This window comes from Globicephala melas, chromosome 4 (genome assembly GCF_963455315.2).
Source record: "Globicephala melas chromosome 4, mGloMel1.2, whole genome shotgun sequence".
In the NCBI taxonomy this organism is placed as follows: domain Eukaryota; kingdom Metazoa; phylum Chordata; class Mammalia; order Artiodactyla; family Delphinidae; genus Globicephala; species Globicephala melas.
This window is the reverse complement of record NC_083317.1, coordinates 67,078,105-67,094,334: the sequence shown is the minus strand read 5'-3', so window position 1 is coordinate 67,094,334 and position 16,230 is coordinate 67,078,105. Positions and strand designations below refer to the sequence as shown.

The following is a 16,230-nucleotide window of genomic DNA, read 5'->3' as shown; positions in this document are numbered from 1 at the left end:
GTGCAAGAGGGTTCCCTTTGCTCCACACCCTCTCCAGCATTTATTGTTTGTAGATTTTTTTGATGATGGCCATTCTGACCAGTGTGAGGTGATACCTCATTGTAGTTTTGATTTGCATTTCTCTAATGATCAGTGATGTTGAGCATCCTTTCATGTGTTTGTTGGCAATCTGTATATTTTCTTTGGAGAAATGTCTATTTAGGTCTTCTGCCCATTTTTGGATTGGGTTGTTTGTTTTTTTGATATTGAGCTGCATGAGCTGCTTGTAAAATTTGAAGATTAATCCTTTGTCAGTTGCTTCATTTGCAAATATTTTCTCCCATTCTGAGGGTTGTCTTTCCATCTTTATAGTTTCCTTTGCTGTGCTTTTAAGTTTCATTAGGTCCCATTTGTTTATTTTTGTTTTTATTTCCATTTCTCCAGGAGGTGGGTCAAAAAAGATCTTGCTGTGATTTATGTCATAGGGTGTTGGACCTATGTTTTCCTCTAAGAGTTTTATAGTGTCTGGCCTTACATTTATGTGTTTAATCCATTTTGAGTTTATTTATGTGTATGGTGTTAGGGAGTGTTCTAATTTCATTCTTTTACATGTACCTGTCCAGTTTTCCCAGCACCACTTATTGAGGAGGCTGTCTTTTCTCCATTGTATGTTCTTGCCTCCTTTATCAAAAATTAGGTGACCATATGTGCGTGGGTTTATCTCTAGGCTTTCTATCCTGTTCCATTGATCTATATTTCTGTTTTTGTGCCAGGACCATACTGTCTTGATTACTGTAGCTTTGTAGTATAGTCTGAAGTCTGGGAGCCTGACTCCTCCAGCTCCTAAAAAAAAAAATGGTTCTGAAAAATGTAGGGGCAGGACAAGAAGAGAATAGACTTGAGGACATGGGAAGGGGGAAGGGTAAACTGGGAAGAAGTGAGAGAGTGGCATGGACATATATACACTACCAAATGTAAAATAGATAGCTAGTGGGAAGCAGCCTCATAGCACAGGGAGATCATCTCGGTGCTTTGTGACCACCTAGAAGGGTGGGATGGGGAGGGTTGGGGGGAGACACAAGAGGGAGGAGATATGGGCATATATGTATATGTATAGTTGATTCACTTTGTTAAAAAGCAGAAACTAACACACTATTGTAAAGCAATTATACTCCAATAAAGATGTCAAAAAAACCCCAAAAATAAATAAAAACAAAAATTCAAAGAATTTTATGGTGAACACCTGCATACTCACCGTTTAGATTCTATTAATATTTACTATATTTGCTTTATCATATATCTATCCATTTATCCATCTACCAATTCATCTTAATTTTTTGTACATTTCACAGTAAGTTGTAGACATCAGTACATTTTTCTCTAAATATTTCGGCATGCATATCATTGACTAGATTTTAATATTTGTTTATAGTTCTTTTTCTTTTGAAGTGAGAGTTACAAAACATGAAATGTACAGGTATTAAGTGTACCATTCATTGAGTATTGTCAAATGCGTTACCCAAATCCCTATCAAGATATATCACCCTACAAAGTACCCTTTTGCAGTCAACCGCATTACTCCCCTCCAGAGATGAACCAATGTTCTATATTTTTACCGTAGATTAATTTTGCATGTTTTATATCCTATAAATGTAATCGTACATTTGTGTTATTTTGTAGAAAACTTCTTTCACTCAGCATATTTTGAGATTCATTTATATTATCGTATGTATCATAATTTATTCTTTTATATTGCTGAGAAGTATTCCATTTTATGAATACACTGTATTTTCCTTTTGCATGACTGTGCTATAATTTCCTTTTGATGGATAACTGGTCTTTTTATGCTTTGGGTATTATGAATTAAGCTGCTATGGACATTCTTGTACAAGTATTTGTGTGGACATATGTTTTCATTTGTCTTCATTAAATGCTAGTTGAGGAATTTCTAGGCCATAGAGTAAGAATATATTTAGCTTTATAGGGAAATGCCAGATCTTCTTCCAAAGTGATTATATTGTTTATACTCTCACCTAAAATATATGAGAGTTCTAGTTGCTCTGCATCTTCTCTAAGATTTGGTATTATCAATTTTAAAATTTTAGCCATTTTAATGGGTGTGTAGTGGTAGGTCAGTGTGGTTTCAATTTGCATCTCCCCAATGACAAATGACGTTGAACATGTTTACTTGAGATTCTTGGACATTTGTATATCTTCTTTTGGTGAAGTATCTGTTCATGTCATTTCCTCATTTTAAAAATTGAGTTTTTTGCCTATTTATCAAGTTGTAGTAATTCTTTATACATCCTGAATGCCAATTTATTATCAGGCACGTTTGGTAAATATTTTCTCCCATGCTGTGTCTTGCTTCTTTTTCTTTTTTAATTTTTTTAAATTGAAAATCACATATTGAATTTTTTTTATTAAAAGTAGAATTTCTTTTTTAATATTTATTTATTTGATTCCACTGGGTCTTAGTTGCAGCAGGTGGGCTCCTTAGTTGCAGCTCGTGGACTCCTTAGTTGCAGCTCACTGGCTCCTTAGTTGTGGCATGCGAACTCTTATTTGCAGCATTCATTTGGGATCTAGTTCCCTGACCAGGGATCGAACCTGGGCCCCCTGCATTGGGAGCGTGGAGTCTTATCCACTGCAGTACAAGGGAAGTCCCCGTGGCTTGCTTCTTATCCATTTTCTTCATGATGTTCTTTAATTAGCAGACATTTAAAATTTTGATAAAGTCTATTATTTATCATATTTATCATTTTTTTTCTGGTTATAATTTTCTTTGTCCTGTGTGTGAAACCTTTGCTTAACCCCAAGTCATGAAGATATTCTCTTATGTTTTCTTCCACAAGCTATATAGTTTTAGCTTTCACAGTTAAGTCTCTGAACCTCAGTAAATTTTTGTGTGTGGTGTAAGATAAGGGTCAAGTTTTATTTTTTTCCCTATATGGATATCCAGTTGTCTCTGCACCATTTCTTGAAAAGAGTTTACTTTCCTCTTTGGATTGCTTTGGTACCTTTGTTGAAAACAAATGATTAATAGGTCTATTTATGAGCTTTCTAGTCTATGAGCTTTCCAGTCTAGTCTAGCCAATTCTTAGGCCTGTATCATATTTTTTTTCGGGCAAGGCTTTATTGGGGCAACAGGGGGAAGTGAGAACAAGTAACAGGTTCCCTTGCTGGCTGGCTCCCTGAGGGGAGGCGAGCTTGTTCCTTATATGGAGTGAGGGTAGGGGTGTGTCCAGGGGTCTTGCTGGAGGGGTGGCTTAGGTGGTTTGCCCACCCCTAAGGTGGTGTTGTAGCATATGCTCAGTACCCTGCTTTTGCTCCCAATACCCTGTTTTTGCTCCAAGCTCTTCAAAAGTGGCAGTTGGGTGTTTTTGGTCTCTTTGTATCTTTTGGGCCCAGAATTTGCTCCAACTGCACATGCATGCAGTTATTTTTAGTCCCATATAGTTTCTTTGTATTTTGTTGCTTGAGGAGATGTTTGTCCAGGTGCAAGCACTGCAGCACTGCAGCACTGCAGGAAAGGGTCCTAGGTCCCAGCCTATCTCATCCCCTGCTGAGAGACTCTACACCCTTATTCTTAAGGGGTAAGGGACCGAAGATCTCTTCTTCTGAAACTTCTTCCTGCATAAGGGGACAGGGGCCACAGACCCTAGACCCTAGAGGTGTAGAAGTCTCTTGCTGACTGTCCCAAGGACCTGGGCCATTTTCTGCTGGAATGGGCTGAATTCCTTGAGCCATCATGAGCCTTACTTCAAATTGTCAGAGCCTAGAAGACACAAACTCAATCAAAAGGTTAAACAAACAAGGGCTATAAAGGAGAAAAACAACAATAGCCATTAAAGGGCCTAGGAAGGGAAGGAACCAGGTTACTTTGGGAGGGCTTCCTTAACTGTTGACCTGACAGGGGAAGCAGTGTCACCCCTGCCAAGAAGCCATTCTGTTTGGGTGTATATTTTTGTTAATTGCAGGGTTAAAGTTCAACATGTTTCTCTATTTTTAGAATGGAAGGTCTGGGTTGGTCCCAGGTCTCCTTTTTGGACTGAAAAATCTTAGTCACAGGTTTACAACAATAGGGAAGACAACAGAGTACTAGACAAAATATAGTCTAAATCAGTATGACTGAAAAGAAAAGGGTTATGAGAAAACAAAAACCTCCTGCCAGAAAGCTTTTTATTTTTTTTGCGGTACGCGGGCCTCTCACTGTTGTGGCCTCTCCTGTGGCGGAGCACAGGCTCCGGACGCGCAGGCTCAGGGGCCGTGGCTCACGGGCCTAGCCGCTCCGCAGCATGTGGATCTTCCCAGACCAGGGCACGAACCCGTGTCCCCTGCATCGGCAGGCAGACTCTCAACCACTGCGCCACCAGGGAAGCCCCAGAAAGCTTTTGATACCTTGTGGTATCCAAGAGAACAAACTGGAGAACCAGTTTTCAGTTTCCCTGCCCATATTGAATAGTGAGGATTGGTGGTTAATTGTCTGCTGAAACCAGGTGGTTTGTTGTCAGATATTCTCAATGTTGGTTTCTACCCGGTACGGGCATCAGGGCTGTTTTCTTTGCCTCCTGATGTGCCCTGTTCTCTTAGGTAATCTGAGAATTTTCCTTTTGGTGCCCACAGCAGTGAATGACTTCTACTAGTGTTGATTTTTGAGCACTTCTATGAGTTGTAATATCTCAGCCCCATATGTTACAGTGGAATTTTTTGCATTTAAAAGTCCTCTTTCTTTCCAGATTAGCTGCATGGGCATGTAAAACAAGGAAGGCATATATATATATATTTAAAATTTATTCATTTTATTTATTTATTTTTGGCTGCATTGGGTCTTCATTGCTGCTCACAGGCTTTCTCTAGTTGCGGCGAGCGGGGGCTACTCTTCGTTACAGTGCGCGGGCTTCTCATTGTGGTGGCTTCTCTTGTTGCGGAGCACGGGCTCTAGGCGCGCGGGCTTCAGTAGTTGTGGCATGTGGGCTCAGTAGTTGTGGCTCACGGGATCTAGAGTGCAAGCTCAGTAGTTGTGGCGCACGGGCTTAGCTGCTTCGCGGCATGTGGGATCTTCCCGAACCAGGGCTTGAACCCATGTCCCCTGCACTGGCAGGCGGATTCTTAACCACTGCGCCACCAGGGAAGCCCGGAAGGCATATTTTGAGTCTGTATATATATTTATAATTTTCCTTCCCCCAACGTTAAGACTCAGGTTAGGGCTATTAGCTCAGCCCTCTGGGCTGAAGTGTTAGGTGGCAAAGGTTTTGCTTATATAACACTATAAGTGCTCACAGTAGCATACTCTGCCCTCCTGACTCCATCTTTAATGAAACTACTGCCATCAGTAAACCATTCTTCCTCAGGGTTTTCTGTGGCCTGGTCTGGTCTGATCAGGCCTACAGGCATAAACCTAGTTAGGGGTTTCAAGGCAGGAATGTGTTAGTTCTGGGCCTTCAGCCAGGATTAGAGTAGCCAGATTAAGGGTGTGGCAAGTTTTGAGGGTTAGTTCTGGGGAGTCAAGGAGTAAAGCCTGCTACTTAGTAAGGCAGCCTCCACTTAGCTAATGGTGGCCTTTAATTTCCAGAATCTTTTGTACTTGATGAGGGGTCTGGACTTCCAGCGGCTGTCCAAAGGTAAGCTTGTTAGCTTCTTCCACTAATAAAGCAGTGGCAGCTACCGGCCCGGAAGCAGCCATGTCAACCTTGGGCCATGGAATCTAGTTGTTTGGAAAAATAGCCTATAGGTTGAGGAACTTCTCCTAGCTTTTGTACAAGGACTCCCATAGCTGTCCCCTGTTTTTCAGCTATATACAAGATAAATGGCTTTTTTAAATTGGGGAGACCCAGAGCAAAAGCTTTGGTGAGGGTCTGTTTGATCTTATTAAGAGCCCTTTCTTGTTCCCCAGTCCAAAGTAATGGCTCTGTATCTGGGCCTTTAGTGGCTTCATATAGAGGCTTCGCCATTAGTCTGAATCCTGGAATCCAAATTCCGCAAAATCCTGTCATGCCTAAGAAAGTACAAGGATTTTTTTTTGGTCTTTGGGGCGCTTAATTCTAATATAGCTTCTTTTTTATCTAGAGATAGCTGTCTGCTTCCAGGGTTTATAATATATCCCAGATATTTAACTTGTTACTTTGAGATTTGTGCTTTTTTCTGAAAGATCCTGTAACCCTGGGTCCCAAGGAAATTAAGGACTGAAATGGTATTCTGATCTGAGGCCTTCATGGTGGGAACTATATATTAATATGTCATCTACATACTGTAGACTGGCCCCTTCTTTTAGATGTATTTCCCTTAGTTTTTTTTTTTTTTTAATAAATTTATTTATTTATTTATTTATTTATTTATATTTTTGGCTGCGTTGGGTCTTCATTGCTGTGCGCATGCTTTCTCTAGTTGTGGCGAGCTGGAGCGACTCTTTGTTGCGGTGCGCGGGCTTCTCATTGTGGTGGCTTCTCTTGTTGTGGAGCACGGGCTCTAGGTGCACAGGCTTCAGTAGTTGTGGCACATGGGCTCGGTAGTTGTGGTTTGCGGGCCCTAGAGTACAGGCTTAGTAGTTGTGGCGCACAGGCTTAGTTGCTCCATGGCATGTGGCGTCTTCCCTGACCAGGCCTTGAACCCGTGTCCTGTGCATTGGCAGGCAGATTCTTAACCACTGTGCCACCAGGAAGGTCCCTCCCTTAGTTCTTTTCTTAGGGCCTGGGTGAACAAGTGTGGGCTGTCCTGAAACCCCTGAAGCAATACTGTCCAGGTATATTATTGCATTTGACCTGAGTGGGGGTTAGTCTACTAAAAGGCAAACAGATACTGAGATGAGAGATGAACTGGGATGCAAAAGAAGGCATCCCTGAGGTCAAGCACTCCAGGAATCTGGACTAATATAAGGATTGGCCACAAGGGGATGTATAGGGACCACTGCATCATTTACTCCTCTAAGGTCTTGTACTATTCGATATTCCCTATTTGGCTTAACAACTGGCAGAATAGGGGTACTGTATGGAGACTGACAGAGCACTAAGAGGCCACGTCTTAAAAATTTATGGATGGGGGGTTGCAAACCTTTTTTTGCTTCCAACTTTATGGGGTACTGTCTCTTGTTAGAATAAGCGACTTCTGGCTTAAGGCTAATTTTTACAGGTTGAACATTTATAGCCTTCCCAGGGATTCCTTTGTCCCAAACTGCAGGGTTTACTGTGTGTAGAATATGGCTGGGAATAGGCCCTTGTTCTTCCAGTTGATTTGTCTTAGTCAGAATCAAGATAAGGGGCTGCTTCGGGCCTCCTAACTGTAATATGGCTCCAAGGGAGCCCAGAAGGTCTCTCCCCAGTAATGGGATAGGACACTCAGGCCCAACTTAAAAGGCACGAGATCAAACACTGTTCAAATAGGCAAGTGAGAGGCCCAGTGAAGTAACGAGTGTGAGGCTTTCCATCAACACCAGTCACAGTACAGCTTTTGGAGGAAGGAGGCCCAGTGTGAGAGATCAGGACAGAGTAAGTGACTCCATTATCACTTAAAAAATTGATTTTCTTACCTGCTATGTCAAGGACCACCCGGGCCTCCTTGATGGAGATAGATGTCTCATTGCGGGGAGCCACCAGAATCCCCAGGCCCGCTCAGTCGTCCAGCATGGCCATCTCAGGAGAGGGACCCCCAAACGTGGTGACACTGAAACAAGAGGTTCAGGTGGCTACTTGTCATCCACAGGGAAGCTGCATTCAGTGGTCCTGGAGGTGCCCAGATCCTCTCCCTGGAAGAGGACAACTGCCCCACACTGAGCACTGTAAATCTGATACTGATCAGGGTTCTTGGCCTTCCCCAATCAGTAGAAATTGATTAGAGGCCAGACAAGAAATTCAGGCAAGGCTTTATTGGGGCCCCTGCTACAGCAGGGCGGAGTGAGAACAAGTGATAAGTTCCTTTGCTTGCTACTCCTGCCTATATCACATTGTTTTCATTACTGTAGTTTGTAGTTAGTCTTGAAGTCAGGTAGTATAAGTCCTCTGACTTTGTTGTTCTTTTCAAGATTGCCTTGATTATTCTAAGTTCTTTGCATTTCTACAGAAATTATACAATCAACTATCTCAAATTCTATTTGAAAAAAAGAAGAAGCTGGATGGGATTTTGAATTGGCATTGTGTTGAATCTATAGATCACTTTAGGGAGAATTGACATCTTAATACTACTGAACTTTTCAATCCATGAGTATAGTATATCTCTTCACTTATTAAGATCTTCTTTAATTTCTTTCAGCAATGGTTTATAGTTTTGGTTGGAGGAGTTGTGCACATTTTAAAATTTATTCTGAAATAGTTCTTTTTTTTTTTTTGCGGTACGCGGGCCTCTCACTGTTGTGGCCTCTCCCGTTGCGGAGCACAGGCCCCGGGCGTGCAGGCTCAGCGGCCATGGCTCACGGGCCCAGCCGCTCCGCGGCATGTGGGATCTTCCCGGACCGGGGCACAAACCCATGTCCCCTGCATCGGCAGGCGGACTCTCAACCACTGCGCCACCAGGGAAGCCCATAGTTCATATTTTTTAATGCTGTTGTAGGTGGAATTTATTCTAATTTCACCTTTCCAACTGTTTGCACTTTTATGTAAGTATATAATTGAATTTTGCTTATGTGAACTTGATATTTATTTTATTAATTCTAGGCTCATTCTGTAGATTCTTTAGGATTTTCTACATAAACAATCATGTCATCTTCAAATAAAGGCAAGTTTTACTTACTCCTTGCTAATCTTTATGCCCTTATTTCTTTTTCATGCAATGGCTAGGACCTTCATAACACTGTTTAATAGAAATGGTAAGACTGGGCCTTCTTGCATTTTGCCTGATCTTAGGGGAAAGTATTTCATATTTTACCATTAGCTGTGTTACTAGTTTCAAGTTTTCATTAATCTTTTTTATCAGATTGAGGACTTTACCTTCTATTCTTAATTTGGTAAGAATTCGTATTAAATTTTGCCAAATGCCTTATCTGCATTTATTGAAATGATCATATGGGTTTTCTTCTGTTCATATGGTACATTACTTTAATTTTTGACTATTAAACCAACCTTGTTTTGTTAGGATAAACCCAACTTGGTCATAAAGTATTATCCTTTATATATATTACTGAATTTGATTTACTACTATTTTGGGAAGCATTTTTGTATCTGTACTTATGAAGGATATTGGTCTTTGTTTTGGTCATGAAGATTTTCCTTTGTTTTATAGTACTTTGTCAGATTTTGGTATTAGGGTTATTATGGCATAAAAAAAATGAGTTGGGGAGTGTTCCCTTTTATTTGAGAGTTTGTGTAAAATTGGTATTATTTCTCAAGAATTTGAAAGAATTCACCAGTGAAACTATCTGGGTCTGGAGTTGATAATGAATTGAATTTCTTTTACAGATATAAGACTAATAAGATTTTCTTTTTCATCTTGTGCCAGTTGGATTTTAGTTTTGTTTTGTTCTGTCCGTTTCATTGAAGATGTCAAATTTTTGTTATAACGTTGGTTATAGTATTCCCTTTTTTATCCTTTTAATGCTTGTACGCTCTGTAGTGATACCCACCCCTACCCCAATCCCTATTGTTTTTTTTTAATTAAGATATAATTGACATATAACACTGTGTAAGTTTAAGGTGTACAACTTGTTGATTTGATACATGTATATATTGCAATAGGGTTACCACCATAACATTAGCTAACACCTCCATCATGACACATAATTACAATTTCTTTTTTGTGGTGAGAACATTTAAGATCTAGTCTCTTAGCAACTTTGAACTATATAATACATTATTGTTAACTATAATCACAATGTTGGGTGTTAGATCTTCAGAACTTTTTCATCTTCGATCTGCAAGTTTCTACTGTTTGGCCGACATCTCCCCACTTTGTGCTTCATTTTCTTGATGAGACTTTAAACTAGAAATTATTTGACTTTTAAAAAAAATCTTTTCAAAGAACCAACTTTTGGCCTTGTCAGTTTTCTCTAATGCTGGTCTGTTTTCACGTTTATTGATTTTTGTTCTTTGGTATTTCTATTTATTTGGGTTTACTTTGCTCTTCTGTTTCTAACTTCTTAAGGTGTAACTTTATATCAAACACTTCAGATCTTCTTTTCTCATTTAAACATTTAAAGTTACACAATTCCCTCTTAAGCACGTGGTTTGATATGTTGTGTTGTTATCATTCAGTTTTTGAAGAGTTTTCTAATTCTCCTTATGATTTCTTCTTTGATCATGGATTATTTAGAAGTGTGTTATTTAATATCCAGATATTTGGTTTTATTTCTAGATATTATTATTGATTTCTAATTAATTTCATTATGATCAGGTAATACGTTCTATATGATTTCAGTGCTTTGAAATTTATAGAAATTTGTTTTATGACATAGCATATGGGGTGTCTTGGTGAATGTAGCTTGTGCACTTGTAAAAAATGTATATTCTGTAGTTACTGGCTGTAACATTTTATAAATATCACTTGAATCATAGTATTATTCAAATTATATTTGACTGATTTTTGTCTAGTTGTTGAAACTTGACTTTTTTTTAGCATTTGACAAAATTTAATATCTATTCATAATAATAAGTTCTTAACAAATTAGACATAGACAAATGTAGCTTAATGTAATAAAGGCCATATACAACAAGCCCACAGCTAACATCATACTCAATGGTGAAAGGCTGAAAGCTTTTCCTCTAAGATCAGGAACTAGACAAAGGTGCCCACTCTCATCACTCCTATTCAACATAATAATGGAAGTCCTTGCAAGATCTGGAATAGCCAAGCAGTCCTGAGAAAGAACAAAGAGGGAGGCATAAAATTCTGGATTTCTTTTCTTTTCAATTCTGTGTTCCAGAGATTTGGAGAGGAATGAATGATGAGGATGGCTCTTTTCTCCCTGAAGTCTGGAGCCTTCTGTAGGAGAATCAAAGACTGGAGTTGACTTGAAAGCTGAGAGTTGGAATTATCTGGAGGCTTTTTCAACTCAATTCTGGCGCCAGGAGTAGGATGACTTGAGTTTGCTGACATAATCACATGCCCTTCTCTTGTGGCTTGGCTGGTGTTTTGATTGCTATTTCTTCATTGGGATGATTTAGTTGTTCTTCTAAACAGAAAGTTATGAGATTCCTCGAATTCTAGAGATCAGAAATCAAAATTGGTTTCACTGGCCAAAAGTCATGATGTCAGCTGAGCTGCAGGGAAGGAGGCTTTAGGGAAGAATTCATTTCCTCATTTTTTCCAGTGACTAGAGCTGTATTACTTACACCCTTGGTTCCTGGTTGTTCTTCCATCTTTAAAACCAGAAGCCTAACATCTCGTCTTAGTCATCAGGTTGCCTTCCAACTCTTGAAACTAGACTGATTTTTTTTTAAGAGTTTATTTATTTATTTATTTGTTTGTTTATTTATTTATTTGTTTTTGGCTGCGTTGGGTTTTCGTTGCTCCACTCAGGCTTTCTCTGGTTGTGGCAGGTGGGGACTACACTTTGTTGTGGTGCCCAGGCTTCTCATTGCAGTGGCTTCTCTTGGTTGCAGAGTACAGGCTCTAGGCATGCAAGCTTCAATAGTTGTGGCACACGGGCTCAAGAGCACAGTCTCAGTAGTTGTGGCGCACAGGCTTAGTTGCTCCATGGCATGTGGAATCTTCTCGGATCAGGGATTGAACCCGTGTCCCCTGCATTGGCAGGCGGACTCAACCACTGCACCACCAGGGAAATCCTGCATACTTTTTTTTTTTTTTTTTGCGGTACGCGGGCCTCTCACTGTTGTGGCCTCTCCCGTTGCAGAGCACAGGCTCTGGACACACAGGCTCAGCGGCCATGGCTCACGGGCCTAGCCGCTCCATGGCATGTGGGATCTTCCCGGACTGGGGCACGAACACGTGTCCTCTGCATTGGCAGGCAGACTCTCAACCACTGCGCCACCAGGGAAGCCCCCTGCATACTTATAAAGTGTACAACTTGATAAGTTTTGACATGCATGAAGCCATCACCATTATCAAGAAAATGAACATATTCATCACCCCCCCAAAGTTTCTCATGCCCCCTTTTAATTTTTCTCTCACATCTCCCACTACCCAGGCAACCACTTATCTTCTTTCTGTCATTATAGATTAGTTTGTATTTTTAATAAATTATATGTGCTCTTTTTCTTTCCTGGTTCTCTCACTCAGCATACTTATTTTGATATTCATCCTATTGTATGCAGCAAGAATTCATTCCTTTGTATTGTTGAGGATATTGTACCTACCACAATTTGTTTATCCATTTACTTGTTGATGGACAAACTTGGATTGTTGACAATTTTTGGCTATTACAAATAAAGCTTCTATGAATATTCTTTTACAAATCTTTGTTTGGACCTGTGCTTTCTTTACTCTCAGTAAATACCTAGAAGTGAAGTGTCTGGATCATATGGGAGGTTTTAAGACCTTGGCAGTTTTCCAAAGTGGTGTTACCATTTTCTATTCACAGCAGAAGTGTATGAGAGTTCCAGGGGTAAACTTCACTCGGTAGTGATATATTATCCTTATACTTTCTTGAATTCACTTGCTAAAAATTCTATTTGTTTCATAACTATTTGGCTGTTTAGGTTATCTATTTCTTCTTGAGTGAGCGTTGGTGTTTTATATCTTTTAGGGGATTTGTCCATATAAAGTGTCAAATTTGTAGGCAAATTTATATAAAGTTATTCATAATAGTCTATAATTATTGTTTTAATATGTATAGAATCTGTAGTGATGTTACCTCTCCCATTTCTGATATTGGTAATTTGTGTTTTCTTTCTTACACAGGTTAGACTGTCCAGAGGTTTATTAACTTTACTGATCTAAAAACCAGCTTTGAGTTCATTGGTTCTGCCTTGTTTTCTATTTTATTGATTTCTACTTTGATCTTTATTATTTCCTTTCTTCTGTTTACTTTGGATTTGATATCCTCATTTCTTAGCTTCTTAAGGTGAAAGCTGAGGCCATTAGTTTGACACCTTTCTTATTTCTAATATAGACATTTTGCATTATAAATTCTCCCCAAAAAATCTACTTCAGCAGTGTCTCACAAGTTCTGTTGTATTTTCATTTTCATTCAGTTCACAATACTAATTTCCCTTTTAATTTCTTCTTTGCCCCTGGGTTACTTAGTTTCCAAATATTTGGGAGTCATATGTCTAGAGGTCTTTCTGTTATTGATTTTTATTTTAATTCCATTGTGGTCAGAGCACATACTTTATATGACTTGGCTCTTTAAGAATTGGTTGAGACTTGTTTTATGGCCCAGAATGTTGTCTGTTTTGGTAAATGTTCTATATGTACTTGAAAATAATATGTAGTCTGCTGTTGTTTGCTGGAATGTTCTATAAATGCCAATCATGTAAAGTTGATTGATAGTCTTATTCAAGTGTACTATGTCCTTGCTGCTTTTCTGCCTCTCAATTATTGAAATCCCATATTATATTTGTGGATTTATTTACAGTTCTATCAGTTTTTACACCATGTATTTTCATGCTGTGTTATTGGGGGCTTAGACATTTAGGATGTTTATGTCTTCTTGATTAAGTGACCCATTGATATTATGAAATGACCTTCCTTATCCCTGGTGACATTCTTTGCTGTGAGATGTAGTTCTTTCTGATATTAATATAGCTATTCCACTTTTCTTTTGAGTAGTTTTAGCATGGTGTATCTTTTTTCACTCTTTAACTTATTTTTGTCTTTATATTTAAAGTTTATATGCAGCATAGAGTTTGAGCCTACTTCTTATCCAATATGTCAATCTCTGCCTTTTACTTGGAGTGTTCAGACCATTTCCATTAATGTTGTCGTTGATATAGTTTTAAGTCTCTCACCTTGTTATTTGTTTTCCATTTTTCCAACTGTTGTCTTTTACTTTTTTACTTTTCCTTCCTTTTAAAAAATTGGTTGAGTATTTTTTATGACTCTGTTTTTCTTCCTTTTCAGCGTATTAGCTATAATTTTTTATTTTATGGTAGTGACTGCATTAGGGATTATAGTCTGCATTTTTATCACAGTTACCTACATATAATATTGTGCTTCTTCAAGTATAGAATAAAAGTCTTACAATTATATACTTCTATTTCTTCACTCTTGGGATTTATATTATTATTATTTTACTTATGTATATATTATAAACAAAAAGTACAAAAATATAACGTTATAAACAAAAATTTTTATTTTTGTTTAGTCATTTATCTTTTAGAAGATTCAAATAATAAGAAAATAAATCTTAACTACCATTGCAGTTACCATTTCTGGTACTTTTCTTTAGGATAGATCAAGAGTTGGCTGTCTTTTTCCATAAAGGGTCAAATGGTAAATATTTTAGGCTTTTAGGCCATAAATAAAACTTTATTTACAAAAACAGGTGGAAGGCTCCAAATTTTGCCAAACTCTAGTGTAGTTTCATATTTCCATCTGGTTTTGTTTTCCTTCTGCCTAAAGGACTTCTTTTAATGTGGGTGTACTGTCATGAGCACGCAAGTCTGCTGGTGATGGGTTCTTATAGCTCTTGTATGTTCGAAGACATTTTTATCTCTCCATTGTTTTTAAAAGATATTGTTAAAAGCTGACTAGAGAAGCTATATCGATAGGTTTTTTTTTTCTCTTTCAGTACTTTAAGGCTATTACTCTACTATCTTTTTTCTTGCATTTTGTTTTTGACAAGAAATCTGTCATCCTTGTCTTTTTTTTTTTTTCCTGGTTGCTTTTAGGATTTTATCACTGGTTTTGAGCACTTGGGCTATGATGTGCCTTTGCATAGTTTTCTTCATGTTTCTTTTGCTTGGACTTTGAATCTCTATGTTTATAGTTTTCATCAATTTGGAAAATTTTCTGCTGTTCATTAGTCAAATATTTTTTTTGACCCTCTCCCTTCCTTTGGAGACTCCAATTACACATATATTAGATTACTTGAAGTTTTTCCAGAACTCATAATGCACTTTTAGTTTTTTGGATTCTGAAAATTTTCTTTCATGTGCAGTAGACTTGGAATTTCTCTCTTTGTAATCCAGACTTCAGTCTTAAATTCAAAAGCCAATGAATTGCAAATTTGTGTGAAAGATTTTCTCTTTCTGTCTTCAGATGAAAAGTATTACTTTAAAGGTTACCTAGGCAGATAAGTAGATGCTATTTTAAAAGTATTTTCATGGCTGGAGAACTTTTAGAAGACAAAAATGCCAGAAGCTGTCTGGACATTAGTATGAGAGTTTTGTACTGGAGAATCATTAATTTGTTGTCTTTCTACAATTTAGGCAGTCACTGAGGAGAGTATTGCCTTTTTGCAGAAGAGAGTGGTAGAACTAGAGAATGAAAAGGGAGCCTTGCTCTTTAATTCTGTAGAGCTGGAGGAGCTGAAAGCTGAGAATGGTACGTACAAATGAAAACCATAATTCTCTGACTTCTTAACCCACAAGTGCCTCTACTTTTATCACTATATATGTATAACATGTAGATTCTCTGATTCTATGATAATAAAGATCTTAGACAGCATGGCTGGTAATTATTGAAGTTAGGATTAATACACATTAAACAATTTAAGCACAATACCAGTGTTTACATAAGTATAACATTTTACAGTATGGGCTATAGATGCTGCAGGAGATCTGTATTATATTCACTTTGGAGTGGCCAAGGAATCTTCTCAGAAGTATGGCTTGAATAGGACCTTAATAAGACAATGAATTTTTAAATAGCCAAAATAAAGATAGAAAAGACTTTTCCAGTAATAAATTTGTGGGGTGAGATAATAGAGATCAGTATAAATAAAGGTTCAGAGGTAGAAACCATTTTGGCTTTTGCTCATAGTATATACTGCTTAGGACCTTATCCCTTTTCTTTAGCTTGGCTAATTCTTACTCATGTTTCAGGCCTCAACTAGGCCATTATCTTTTTCAGGAAGTCGATCCTAATTTCCCAAAGTTGGGTTAAATGCATTTTTGTGCTTCCAAATTGCATTCTTTTAACACTGTATTAAGATCATCTATTTATAATTTTATGTCTTATATTATAAGCTCTTTAGAGATAAAGTATAAGCTCTTCAAAGGCAGGGGCCCTTTTTTTTTTCGTCTTTTGCTTTACCAGGAACTAGAATAATACCTGGCAAATGAGTGACTGCTGAATAAAGTTTTGTTTGATTGAACTAAATTTAGCACTTTATTCTATTGGACTGTGTGTGAAGAGTTAGTAAGAATGAAGATAATACCTCCTTCCATTTGTCACCTGCTTCATAAGGACCTTATGGTTTTAATA

At 38.2% G+C, this 16,230-nt stretch overlaps 1 protein-coding gene across 3 annotated transcripts in view; it reads left to right on the top strand.

Moving 5' to 3' along the window:
* The window catches only part of GOLGB1 (golgin B1), an 87,129-nt gene that overhangs the window by 34,214 nt on the left and 36,685 nt on the right, over positions 1-16,230 (top strand). For 2 of the 3 annotated variants that reach the window (XM_030857874.3, XM_030857865.3), the window contains exon 11: positions 15,234-15,348. In XM_030857874.3, coding sequence (XP_030713734.1) covers positions 15,234-15,348 — 115 coding nt within the window. The remainder of the gene's footprint in view (positions 1-15,233; positions 15,349-16,230) is intronic. The other variant, XM_060298133.2, reaches the window with a different exon arrangement.